This window comes from Salvia splendens, chromosome 7 (genome assembly GCF_004379255.2).
Source record: "Salvia splendens isolate huo1 chromosome 7, SspV2, whole genome shotgun sequence".
NCBI classification, from domain to species: domain Eukaryota; kingdom Viridiplantae; phylum Streptophyta; class Magnoliopsida; order Lamiales; family Lamiaceae; genus Salvia; species Salvia splendens.
The window spans coordinates 17,218,101-17,231,958 of NC_056038.1; the positions used below are offsets into that span (position 1 = coordinate 17,218,101).

The window sequence follows — 13,858 nt, forward strand, 5'->3', positions numbered from 1 at the left end:
CTCAGCTTTGAATCGTGATTTGAGTGAGATTTGTGTGCGATTTGCGATTCAATCGCAATTTCTGTGATTCAATCGATTCCAACGATTTCTGTGTTCTAATTTCTGTGAGATTTCTATCGGATTTCAACGAGCCCTCTATATTCATCCGAAAATTGATAAATTTTCAAAAAACTGACGACGAAATCGACGGAGTTTAGTTGAATCTGAAGTTTTTAGGTTGATTTTATCGACTTTGATTCTGTTTTTATGCTTTATTTGTTGATGCCCAGTCAAATTCGTTCCTAATCAGTTTTTGTTTACTTTTTCATCTTCAGCTTCGAGTTCACTTCATAATCAATACCTAAGGTATTATCTGATGGATTCTTCATCTTATTCCGAGTCGACGTCGACGAATGATTAAGGTAATTTGGATTGGTTTTCATTAACATGACTTTTTTGTACATTGTTGGTGAATTATACTCTGTTTACATCAATGCACAGATGTTGATATTTGAATTGATGTTCTGTTGACATCAATGCAAATCTGTTGACATGATGTATATTACCTGTTAAATATTCTATATAGTTATACTATTTGTTGACATTTTGTTGATATACAAAATAGTTGTATGCAAAATGCACTCTCCCCTGGCTGAAGAGCCCCTGCTGTGGTGTTTGTTGGTGGAGGAAGGTGTTATGGTAGGGTTGGCAGTCCATGATAGGATGTCTAAGATGTTGGTGTTGGTGTGTTGGTGCTGCGTATTTTGAGATTTTGATTCTAGTATGGGTCAGTTAAGATATGCTACTTGACTTTATGTCCTGGTTTGAATTGATGTTCTGTTGACATAAATGTAAATATGATGACATGATTTATGTTACCTGTTAAATATTCTATATAGCTATACTCTTTGTTAACATTTTGTTCACATACAAAATAGTCGTATGTAAAATGCACCTTCCCCTGGCTGAAGAACCCATGATGTGGTGTTTGTTGGTGGAGGAAGGGGTTATGGGTAGAGTTGAGAGCCTGTGATAGGATGTCTGATATGTTGGTGCTGCTTATTTTGAGATTTTGATTCTGGATTCTGGTGTGGGTCAGTTAAGATATGCTAGTTGACATTATCTGTTTTAGGTTGTTGACATATTTTCCCATTATGTTGTAGGATATGTTATTCCAATTTGCAAGGCTGAGTTGAGGCCTTATGAAGGTAAAAAATTTTCTTCACTTGAGGAGGGAATTTCCTTTCATGAAAAGTATGCTCAAGAGACTTGTTTTGATTGTCGAAGATTTGGAAATAAGTCTAGTGGTGGTGTTATTACTTTTCAGTATGTTGTCTGCAACATACAAGGTTTTCATATAGTTGATCCGTTGGATGTCGATGTAAGTATATCTGAGGATATGAACATGTCAGATGATGATGAAGTAACTTCAAAGAAAAAACGCAGACGTGGCACAAAAAGGTGTGGATGTGGAGCAAGGATCAGTTTCAAGTTTTTTTCTGATTGTGGTGTTAAATATTATCTTGTGCACCAATTCATTGAGGAACACAATCATGCTATGGTTAACAAAGATCATAAGCGATTTATGAAAGGAAATCGCAGTATGAATGATGTTCATCACAAGTTTGTTGAAGATTGCACCAAAGCTAACATCGGTCCTACTTCAACTTTCAACTTATTAAATGAGTTTTTGGGTGGTTATGATGTTGTTGGGTGTACGTTGAATGATTTTAGGAATTGTTCTCGTGATATTAAAGAGAAACTGAAAGAAGTGGATGTTCAAATGATCCTAAATCAGATGCAAGAGAACGAAGAGAATTTGTGAAGACTTTTTTTACAAATACCAATTACCACCTGATGATAAAAGTTAGTGAGCTTATTTTGGTCTGATGTTGAGTCTCGGAAACATTACCATATGTTTGGAGATGTTGTAGCATTTGATACAACATATTCGACAAATAGGTAGTTTATTTATTATACTTGGTAATTGACATACATAATAGTTAGTTGACTTAGCTGTTGACATAGTAGTCAACATAGGATATATCTATAGTTGACATTGGTTATTATTAAAAAATTATTGATGTTTTGTGTTGATCTATTTGTTCAATAGGTATCGTATGGTGTTTGGTCCATTTACCGGGAAAGACAATCACGGGTGTCCTATTGCATTTGGAGCTGGTTTCGTATCCAGTGAGAATTGTGATGCATTCTCATGGGTTTTTACTGTCTTTGTTGAATGCATGGGTGTTGCTCCAAGGATCATAATCACAGACCAAGATTGGGGAATGAGGCTTGCAATTGAGAAGGTATTATCTGGTACAAGGCATTGTTTGTGCATGTGGCATATTATGAGCAAGTTGTTTGAGAAAATACCAAAATCTATTTCTGATAGAGAAAAGTTTAGTAAGGAGTTTAAGGCTTGTGTTTGGTCAGAATTGTTAGATCCAGATGAGTTTGACATATTATGGACTGGTATTGTTGAAAAATATGGTGTGGAAGATCATAAATGGTTTAAGGACATGTTTGTTGTTAAACATTTGTGGATCACAGCCTACTTTAGAGATGTTCCTATGGGTTCTTTAATGAGAACATCTTTTCCAGAATCTGAAAACAGTTTTTTTAAGAGGTACTTGAAACCGTTGTTTAATTTTGTTGACTTCACTCTTCAGTATAATAATGACATTGATGCTCAAAGGAATCAAACTGAAAGGCTTGACTATTATGATTCTATAATCTCTCTAAAATATGCCACTGATTTAACATTTGAGAAGCAATTGGCATCTATATACACGGATAGGATGTTTAGAGTGGTACAAGAATCGATTTCTGAGGCTGATAAGAGTTGTCGGATGATTAGCATTTCCACTTTGGAGAATATCGAGGTCTTTAAAGTTTCTGATGCTAGAAAGAAGACCTTCACAGTTACACATGAGATAGAGACTGAGTCATTTGATTGTGAGTGTAAACTATTTGAAAGGTGTGGTTATCTATGCAGCCATCTTTTCTTCGTCCTCAGAAACAAAGATGTCAACAATATTTCAGAGAAGTATGTTGGTAACCGGTGGCTGAAAAGTGAATTATTGAAGGCAGTTCATGGTCTCATGAGTGATGAAAGTGCGTCTGACAAAGGTATGTGAACTGTTTCCTATAGATATTTCAGTTCATTTGTCATATGTTGCTCAAACAGGACGATGACATTCTCTGTATTTAACAAAAACACTCATGTTTAGTATATTTCAATTTTGTGTTGACATAAAATATATAGGCTGTTGTCATGTTACAGATTTAGTGTTCATATAATTTATATAGGATATTGACATGTTTATGTTTGCAGGTTCTAACGAAGATGACAAGCTACAGCTTGGTAACAGGTGGCATGGACGTTACTTTGGTCTATATCAACGTGCTTTTAAGAATAAAAATCATCTGATTGCATTGGATAATTTGCTTGCGGGTATTGGTCCTCAAATTTTTACTCATGAAAGTACTGGATCTTCATTAGTTGATAAAAATGGTTCCATCAAGAACATATATGGTATTATTGTACCTGAAGAAATAACTGCACATGCTCCAGATGTGGTTAGTACAAAGGGGGGTGCAAGTGACAAGAAAAGCAGGATTAAGTCGAGCATAGAGAAAGCAATTGAAAAAGCAAGTAAACTTCATAGGCGTTGTGGAGAGTGTCATAAAGTGACAGATCATAATGCCAGGAGTTGTGGCAGAAAGTAGACATAATTGTTCTTTTTTAACAAACAGATTTGTTTTTTAGTTTTAACATATGCTACATGTTATTGACATTTTCTTATTAGTTGTTGATATTTGATATTTTGGTTATTAATATGAGAATTATTTAGTTGTTGACATTTATACAGTTTATTGGCATTTTCTTATTTATTTTTAACATTTGGTTTATTGTCTATTGACATGTATTATATGACCATAATTCATGTACATGTGCCAAATAGCGGGAAAATATTTGTTTTTTTAAATTATAAGATTTGTTTTTAAGTTGTTGACATTTTCTTATTTGTTTTTAACATTTGATTTGCTGTCTATTGACATGTATTATATGACTACACGTACAAGCCACGTCAACTGTGTTACAAGCTATGTCAACTACGCGTACAAGTCATGTCAATTGCACGTACAATCATGTCAACTACACGTACAACCATGTCAACTATGTTATATACTATGTCAACTACACATAGAACGATGTCAACAACAATCATAAGCCATGTTAATAACAATCATAAGCCATGCCAACTACACACAGAAGCCATGTCGACAACAATTATAACCAAATGTCAACTACACTTTCAAGCCATGTAAACTACACAGAAAACCATGTCAACAACAATTAAACCAAATGTCAACTTCACTTTCAAGCCATGTCAACAACAATTAAACTCAAATGTCAACTTCACTTTCAAGCCATATAAAAATAATTCAGTCATTTTAATCATAGTTATAGTAATTTTACTTTAACAATATTCTCTTCTCTCTCTTTCCCTTTCTCATGTTGCTTTTCTTTGTTCGTTTCAACATATGCGTCATCCATTGGGCCTGCAGCTGCTGGTGATATAGGAGAGTCTGATCCATTACTGTCATCACCCACTGTGTCCTCTTTTGTTCCTTCTCCTTCTCTTTCTTCAGCAGCCTATTCAATTAGTAATTTATAATTAATATCAAATTAATTTCAATTGATTCTAAATAACAAAAGACAGGATTTAGCTCACTCCTTTAGGATCTAAAACTGGCGAAGTATGGATATTTTCTCTGTTTCTTTGCTCTGCATACTGCTTGTAAATTAGTTCTATAATGTTAGTATCTAAACTACAGGAGTAATCTTATGTCAACTCAGAGAAACATATGTAAAGAAAATGATGTACTTACTTGATCCAAGAAACGTGACGTTTTGAAAGTTGGAAATTCAGTCAAATCTTCAAGTGCTTCCTTTTCTTTTTGAGCAAGAAGTATTGATTCAGAGATTATTTTCCAACGATCAAAACTATCAGGCTTGTCTTCATCAAACATCTTGGATAATAGTTGACACTTCTCATTCACAGACTCAATTGGCGTTGTTTGGCTTCCAACTGAAGATCTAGCCATATCACACAACATTCCGAATAAATAATTAGTTTTGATGTGTGGAGGAGCTTCTTTAAGGGTCTTGACAAGATTGAAATTCCCGTAATTCATGTGAAAAATGTTTTTTACTACATCCTTTATGAATTTTTTTGGGATTGGTAGATTATGGGAAGACCCAACCCACTGTCAGCAGTAATCTGTGGTTGAGGCACGTGTTCCTCCTGCTCCTCCTCGTCCTCGTGTTCCTCCTCGTGTTCCTCCTCCTCCTTGTGTTCCTCTTCCTCGTGCTCCTCCTCCTCCTTGTTCTCCTCCCTCTCCCCCTGCTGCTCCTCCTCCTCCAAAATATATATCTTCTTAATACGTCCTAAACCAAAAACTCCTTCACTGATCTCTTTATCTTCTCTAGCCTGAAGATGTTCACTTTTCCATCATTTCATTAATGGAAATGTGCGAGGAACAAGACGCTTGTCTTGTATAACTCTATCTAAGTAGCAGATATGTTAAAAAATGCATGTCCATTACTAGTGTGTAGTGTCAACTCAATATACAAGCCACTTAAATAACTAATACAACTTATGTCAGCTATAGTACAAGCTATATCAACTATACATACAAGTCATTTCAATAAGTAATGTAATACAAAATGTAAAACATACCATGAGGAAGGGAAGTGGTCCTGCAAAGGCGTTCTTCTCTATCTTCGACCAATTTCCCATAGCAAACTTGAGCACAGAGATTGTATATGAACACTAGTTGATATTTCTCACGTTATCCAAATCATCAATTATCTCTCCAATCTTAGATTTTATCATTCCACATGTTGAAGGCTCAATCAATGCGGATTCTAATAGGACCAAGAACAATCTCTTGAACTGTGGTCCTCCTTCATGATCTGCTAACATAAGCAGTTCAACAGCTTTATGGTTCACGTTTCCTGGTTTCGTATCACACTGTTCTGCTAACTCCCTCATGAAAGGTGCATTACTTTTCCACTTCTCTCTGCAGTAAATAATGTCACCTCTTGGAAATCCATATACAAGCTCCATATCCTCTTCCGTGATATGAAATTTTTTCACATTATAAAGCTTTATCTTACACTTTTCTTCATCAAAGCTCTTCAACAAAGAAAATGCTAATCTACTTGGAATGTACTCAATTCTGTAATACAAGACACTCTCAAAACCCATCTCCTTCACATAATTAATCTGTGCCTCATTCAATTGGCTTATTGCATCAACAAAAAAACAAAGGCTTCCTTTTTCACTAGAAGCCTTTGAGATACATTTTCAGCAATCTGACTCTGTTTTTCATACTCTACACTTTTATTTTATTTTTTCTCATCAATCATTAACTCTTTCTGAGATACCGAGGTACTCCTTTTTCGCTTTGATATTTTTCTGTTTTCTGGTTTAAAATGAAACACAATAAATCTATATCAATAATAAGTTCAGGCATTAAGTATACTCTGTTAATAAATCTATGTTAATAGCCATGTCAAACAAATCATATACTCTGTTCAAACAAGCATATACTCTGTTTTATAGCTATGTCAATAGCTATTGTATGAAATGAAACACAATAAATCTATATAAATAACTCTTTCTGCTTCAATCTACAGTCATCCTAACAGTTATTCAAACAAGCATATACTGCTATTATAGCTATGTCAATAGCCATTGTATGAAATGCCAATAATCTTAAAATTTTAAACAAATCCTTAACTGGAAGGTGATGCTTCCAATTGCAATTCTACCATGGCTAATCAACAAAAAAAATTCAGCAGAAATCAAATTCATAAGAAAACAAATCCAGATTTGATTTAATACACTAAAATCGAAGAAATATACTTAAAATTTGAATCAATTGCTGAACCTGAAGAAGTTGAAACCACCGCTGAAGAAGTCGGAACCACCGCTGAAGAAGTCGGAACCACAGCTGATGTGGAACGCCGATTCTCTTCGATCGGTGCTTCAACCGGTTCAGCTACAATCGGCGCTTCAGCCGATTCTCTTTGAATCATCATTTTAGAAATTTATGAAGTCGACTTTGAAGCGCTGATGAATGTTTTCGATTTGAATTTTGAAGATAAGCAAATTTGTATTTGCACAGAAGATATTTCACCGAGAGTTTTAGAAATTGTTTTAGAAAATGATTTTGAAATCTAATTTTATTTTTTCCACCATTTGATTAATGAAATGACACTTATACCCCCGTGTTGACATAATGTGATAGTTGTTGACATTTAGTTAATCTTGTGGATTAGTGGCTGATATTGCATCTCATTTCTCAATTTAGCTAAATAATCTCAACCTAACAGGACCCTATATATATATATATATATATATATATATATATATATATATATATATATATATATATATATATATATGATTGTATTCAAATCCTTTTTCCACTATTAATCCAATCTCCTTTTTAATCTCAGACGTGGATTTGTTGTGATCGGATGGTTAAAACATTGACAAATAATTAGTTAATTTCTTAAATTTTAAACGTTTAAAGGGTATAATAGAGATTAACATTTGTAGTTAGTTATGGAATGCTCCATAATTTTAGCCGTATTATTTTATGCAGATTTCCCACTAAGTATTTGTGCAGATTTTCATATTATTTTATGCAGATTTCGTTTAATTTTTAATCTCAGCCATATTTAGCTTCGAAGGAGGCATGTTGACATATAAAAATAGAAATGAACATAATGCAGGCACATAGGCAAATAATGTAAGCACATCAACTAATAATGAAGAGCTTATACCGAGTAATGAACAAACAAATATTCGATCAACTCCTTGACAATATAAAAAAACTTTGACATGATGCATGATACATGACATATAATGAATACAAATATACACATTAATGAACATAATCATTTACTTAATGAGCATAAGCTATTTCAACAATGACCAACGGCAATTCATGCATATATGAAAATAATTCATTAACATATGAACGTAATGCAGAGATTATATGAGGTAATGAATAAACAAATATTCCATTTGGCTGTTGACAATTAAAAACAGAAATGAACATAATGCATGCACATAGGCAAATAATGTAATCACATCGCCTAATAATGAACAGCTTATACCAAGTAATGAACAAACAAATATTCGATCAACTCCTTGACGATATTATAATTTAAGTTGTGCCGTGTGTCGTTGTTTGGCGAACGTTTCTTGTTTGCCATAAGGGTTTGACAAGCCTAGGGGCTAGGGTGTAGTATGTTCTAAGTCTAAAAAATGTTGTCCAAATACACGAGCTAGAGTAATTCGTCTGGGGTTGCACATGCATAACGCGTGGGTATATTTTAAAACAGATATACATAATGTACATATTGTGTAGTATAATGCGTAGTTTAGTTTCTGTAACGCATTGTTTGTGGTATGTAATGAACATTTATCCTTACTCATTTAGTTTAGGTTCTATAATGAACATTATTTGTGGTATGTAATGAACATTTATCCTAGCCCCTAGTTTAGGTTGTGCCGTAATTCGATGTTTTACCCACGTTTCTTGTTTTCCCTAAGGGTTTAACAAGCCTAGGGGCTAGGGTGTAGTATGTTCTAAGTCTAAAAAACGTTGTCCAAATACACGAGCTGCAGTAATTCCTCGGGGTTGCACATGCATAGCGCGTAGGCATTTTTTAAAATAGATATACATAATGTACATATTATGTAGTGTAATGCGTGGTTTTAGTTTCTGTAATGCATTATTTGTGATATGTAATGAACATTTATCCAGCCCCGTTTCATTTAAGGTGTGCCGTGTTTCGATGTTTGGTGCACGTTCCTTGTTTTCCCTAAGGGTTTAACAAGCCTGGGGGCTAGGGTCTACTACGTACAACAGCAACCACGTGATGCATAAAACAAGATAAATAATGCATTCAAATAGCCAAATAATGTTCAGAATCAGTCAAGTAATGAACATACAAATAATGCTCTGAATGTTAACGAACAATGGATATTATTGGCTATATAATGGACCATATGTGAACTGCAATGTATACGAATAAGATGTGCCATGTTTTGATGTTTGGCACACGTTTCTTGTTTCCCCTTAGGGTTTAATAAGTCTAGGGGCTAGGGTATAGTACGTACACATAAATAACAACGTTTAAACTGATACTAATAATGCATCGAATGGTTACAAATAATGGATATTATTGATTATATAATGCACCATATATGAACTGCAATGTATACAATTAAGATGTGTCGTGTTTCGATGATTGACACAGGTTTCTTGTTTCCCCTAAGGGTTTAATAAGCCTAGGGGCTAGGGTATAGTACGTACTCATTAATAACAATGTTTAAACATAAACGTATAATGCACCGAATGGTAACGAGTAATGGATATTGTGGACTATATAATGCACCATTTGTGAACTGCAATGCATACGTATAAGATGTGTCGTGTTTCGATATTTGGCACACGTTTCTTGTTTCCCCTTAGGGTTTAATAAGCCTAGGGGCTAGGGTATAGTACGTACTCATTAATAACAACGTTTAAACCGATACGAATAATGCACCGAATGGAAACGAACTGATACGAATAATGCACCGAATGTTAACGAGTAATGGATTTTATTGACTATATAATGCACCATATTTGAACTGCAATGTATACGAATAAGATGTGGCGTGTTTCGATGTTTGCCACACGTTTCTTGTTACCCATAAGGGTTTAATAAGTGTAGGGGTTAGGGTGTAGTACGCACTCAATAATAACAACGTTTAAACTGATACATGCACCGAATTTTTATTCGTTATTGGATTCTATAACACTGAATTACTCTAATAACTGTGCGGTTAACTCATTGAAGTACTCATCAGCCCTTTGATAGTTCGTATTTCCTACAACAATCAAAATAATGACAACTACTATCTGGTGTCTTCAGCTTCTCCATGTTATTCAAGTAAGAGCACCAAGTGTCTATAATGACCGGGCTGACAGCTTTGAACGGTTCCAACGAAAGGAACTCACTCTGCACCGTTTGTTTTTAGTTGTCCTCATACACAATTGCATCTCTGCATATCAAAATCAAACGTAAAGTAAAAAACAGGCTACATAATGCACTATCAAATCCAAATAATGAAATAATATACCATAATGCATTCACATATTCAAATAATGTAGTCATATTGACAAATAATGAAGAAATTTTAACAAGTAATGAACAAGCAGATTTTCAATGTACTCGTTCACAATCTATAACCACACCAACAACTTTAATAATGTAATCATATAGGAAAATAATGCATTGATATACAGTTTTAATACAAAGAATCTAACACTAAATACCCTTCCGCTTTTACTGTATAACACAGAATTACACATAATTCAAGGATATATGAAAATAATGCATTCACATATGAACATAATGCAAAGATTATATGAATTAATGAATATATTAATTTTAGATTTGTTATTTGACAATATAAAACAGAAATGACCATAATTCATTCACATTTTAAAATAATGTAGACACATTGGCAAATAATGAAGAGATTTTAAAAATTAATGAACAAGCAGATTTTCAATTTACTCTTCCGCAATCTATAACCACACCAACAACATTCATAATGTAATCATATAGGTAAATAATGCATTGATATACAGTTTTAATACACAGAATGTAACACTCAATACCTTTCCTCTTTTACTGTATAAAACAGCATTACACATAATTCAAGGATATAGTAAAATAATGCAATCACATTTGAACATAATGCAGAGATTATATGAATTAATGAGTATACTAATATTACATTTGTTATCTGACAATTTAAAACAGAAATGACCATAATGCATTCACATATTCAAATAATGTAGTAACATTGGCAAATAATGAAGAGATTTTAACAAGTACAGAACAAGCAGATATTTTGCAAATAAAATATCAATTCGAATTGCAAAATTACGTTAAACCATGTCGGAGTAAAATCCAAAAATAAACATCAATTCGAATTACAAATGAAAAACAAAGGCTCACCCTCTTGCTGGGATTGTTGTGAATTTGTTGGTCGTCCTCTTTTTGTCATTTTAAGAACTGCGAAGGAATCCAACGAAACAAAGGGGAATTAGACTGTATTAACAAATACGGCCGGTCGGTGGTATGCAGTTGAATTGTGGTGTGTTACAGGCGAAACTTGGAGAAAGGGTTGTTGCAACTCGAAAATTAAACTAGTACATACACATTCGAAAACCCTACCTCTTCTTATTGGCGAAAACGGTGATGGTGGCGGTGGAGTATTGTTCAGAACAGAACGGATGACTGAAAATCGAAGGTAACAGCGGATGAATTTAAGCTTGTATCGGCGAAAACGGTGGTGGAGGCGGCTAGGGTTTGGCTGGAATTTGAGAAGTCAAAAATGGAGAGAGAAGCTGGAGTAATTAAGGATGATGATGAATGAGGAGTGGAGTACATGGAAAGTAGTGGGTGTATCCCGCTAAAATCTCGGCTCCTCGGTTTCTCCAGATTTGAGCACATATAATTACTAATTCACCCTCATAATGCATGAAATAAACTAAATAATGAACTACATAATGCTACTATAAGAATTAAATCTAGATCGTTCATCCTCAAGATCCAACGATCCCAATAAAAATGGAACTTAAATCTAAGTGGTATATAAGATTTTAACACTACCCTATATATATATATATATATATATATATATATATATATATATATATATATATATAGGGTCTTGTTAGGTTGAGATTTTTTAGCTTAATTGAGAATTGAGATGCATTTTCAGCCACTCATTTTGAAATGTCAACTGCAAGTAGATTATGTCAACTAAGGGGTATTATTGTCATTTCATTTCAATAGCCAGAATATCAAATGTCAACAACTCGTATTAAAATGTCAACAACTAAAAAAAATTTATTTTTTTTAATTTTTTTTATTTTTTTTAAAATTTTTTTTAAATTTTCGCGCGATGTCAACTACTGAGACATTATGTCAACTACGATGTGTAGTCTGCACATCAAATGTCAATAGCTCTGCACATCAAATGTCAACAGCTTATAATTGACATTATATATGTGTAGTTGACATGAATTGTATATGTAGTTGACATTATATGTGTGTAGTTGACATGAATTGTATATGTAGTTGACATTACATGTGTGTAGTTGACATGAATTGTATATGTTGTTGACAAAAAAAAAAATAAATAAATAAATAAAATAAATAAAAAATTAAAAAATTGAAAAAAAATAATTTTTTTTAAAAAAATAAAAAAAAATATTTATTAAATAAAATATATGATGAAATTACAAATATGCCCTTTCACAATTAATTAATGTAAAAATATTTTCCATGTGGCAAATTCTGGACCACTCATTTAATAAAAATGAGTGGCTTATAATGCATCTCAATTCTCAATTAGGTTAAAAAATCTCAATTGATCACAACCCTATATATATATATATATATAGGTCCATGATCAATTGAGATTTTTTAGGCTAATTGAGAAATGAGATGCAACATCAGCCACTCATTTTTATTAAATGAGTGGTCCAGATTTTGCCACACAAAAAATATTTTTAGATTAATTTATTATGAAAGGGTATAATGGTAAATTTAGTTGAAAACAAATAAAAACTAACTTCTCCCCTCCCATTCTTCTTCCCTTACGCCTCCACCTTCTGCACATCATTGAAAATTTAGCAGCGCACAGGAACGCCGGCTTCTACTCGCCGCCCTCAAGATCTGCCTTCTACGCGTCAAATTCAGCCGCTGCTCTAGCGATAAATTCGTCACGGGAACCCAGCCTCCGCCATTTTCCCTGATCACCTCTAGCACCTGCTTTAGATCTTCCTTCCTCACCACGATCTTCACCCGTCCATCCTCCGCCACCGCCGCCGCGATTTCTCCGCCGTTAATGTGCGAAATCGCCTCCATAGTACTACTGCTCGCCACAGGTTTCTGAATTCTTCCCAATCTCGAGAACCTTCTCCTCGACGACGATTTGTCTTCCATTTCGTTTCCCCCTTTATGATACGGTACGGTTCGGTTAAACTTCTCGATTGCTTGCTTATTTCTGTGCGGTTCACTGCAGTTGGGTGATCTGAATTGATTTTTCCTACTACCAATTTATAGGGTACTAAACAGAATAGTAAAATATTAGCTCGAATTGATTAAAATAAAATAGTTTTGACTTTGCTTCCAGATCTGATTCTTGGTTTCAGGTTTCAAATTTCAACTTCTCCTTTGACAGTTGTAAAAGCATTTACACAAATGAAAAGGGATATGAAAAGCATTAGATAAATCTTCTCCGGATTCGCCGCAATCCGGAGATGCAAGTGCAGAGATCGGAATCCTCGTCGATTCCGTCCAACAGATCCTCCCTCAGCCGCTCCACCTCCGGCGAGTCAATCTCCTCCGACTCCGTCTCCGTTTCTGTTATGGAATTATCAATTAAGCTATTGCATAGTTGTATACTATGATGCTTAGAGAAGATTAAGTCAAATAGTTGTTATTTTTTAATTACAATAATTGTTTTTGAGTTGTTGACAATATATACAAGTTTTTGACAAGCGGTTGACATTTGATATACAAGCTGATGACATTTTACTATAAGTTGTTGACATTTGATATATAAGTTGGTGACACTATGTCAACTATGGTGCATATCGTGTCAACGGCACATACATGTCATGTCAACTACGGTACATATCGTGTCAACTACACGTACAAGCCATGTCAACTGTGTTACAAGTCATGTCAACTACACGTACAACCATGTCAACTGCA

The 13,858-nt window shown here is 34.1% G+C and overlaps 1 protein-coding gene and 1 long non-coding RNA gene across 2 annotated transcripts; one reads left to right on the top strand and one right to left on the bottom strand.

The window, feature by feature from the left end:
- Positions 1-2,099: 2,099 nt before the first annotated feature.
- Positions 2,100-3,711, top strand: LOC121810503 (protein FAR-RED IMPAIRED RESPONSE 1-like). The gene is made up of 2 exons (XM_042211266.1): positions 2,100-3,111; positions 3,317-3,711. The coding sequence occupies exons 1-2, from the start codon at positions 2,100-2,102 to the stop codon at positions 3,709-3,711; spliced, it is 1,407 nt and encodes a 468-aa protein (XP_042067200.1).
- A 6,298-nt stretch (positions 3,712-10,009) lies between these two features.
- LOC121741270 lies at positions 10,010-11,503 on the bottom strand. Its single transcript, XR_006037818.1, has 3 exons — positions 11,306-11,503; positions 11,087-11,143; positions 10,010-10,121 (listed from the first exon to the last, which is right to left on the bottom strand). It is a non-coding gene; the product is annotated as an uncharacterized LOC121741270 (long non-coding RNA).
- Positions 11,504-13,858: the final 2,355 nt, after the last annotated feature.

What these genes read in the sequence shown, in the direction of transcription:
- LOC121810503 (XM_042211266.1), top strand. Translation starts at nt 2,100, where the DNA reads ATGGTGTTTGGTCCATTTACCGGGAAAGACAATCACGGGTGTCCTATT. An exon ending in TGAAAGTGCGTCTGACAAAG is followed by an intron (nt 3,112 to 3,316) that starts GTATGTGAACTG and finishes TTATGTTTGCAG; the next exon opens with GTTCTAACGAAGATGACAAG.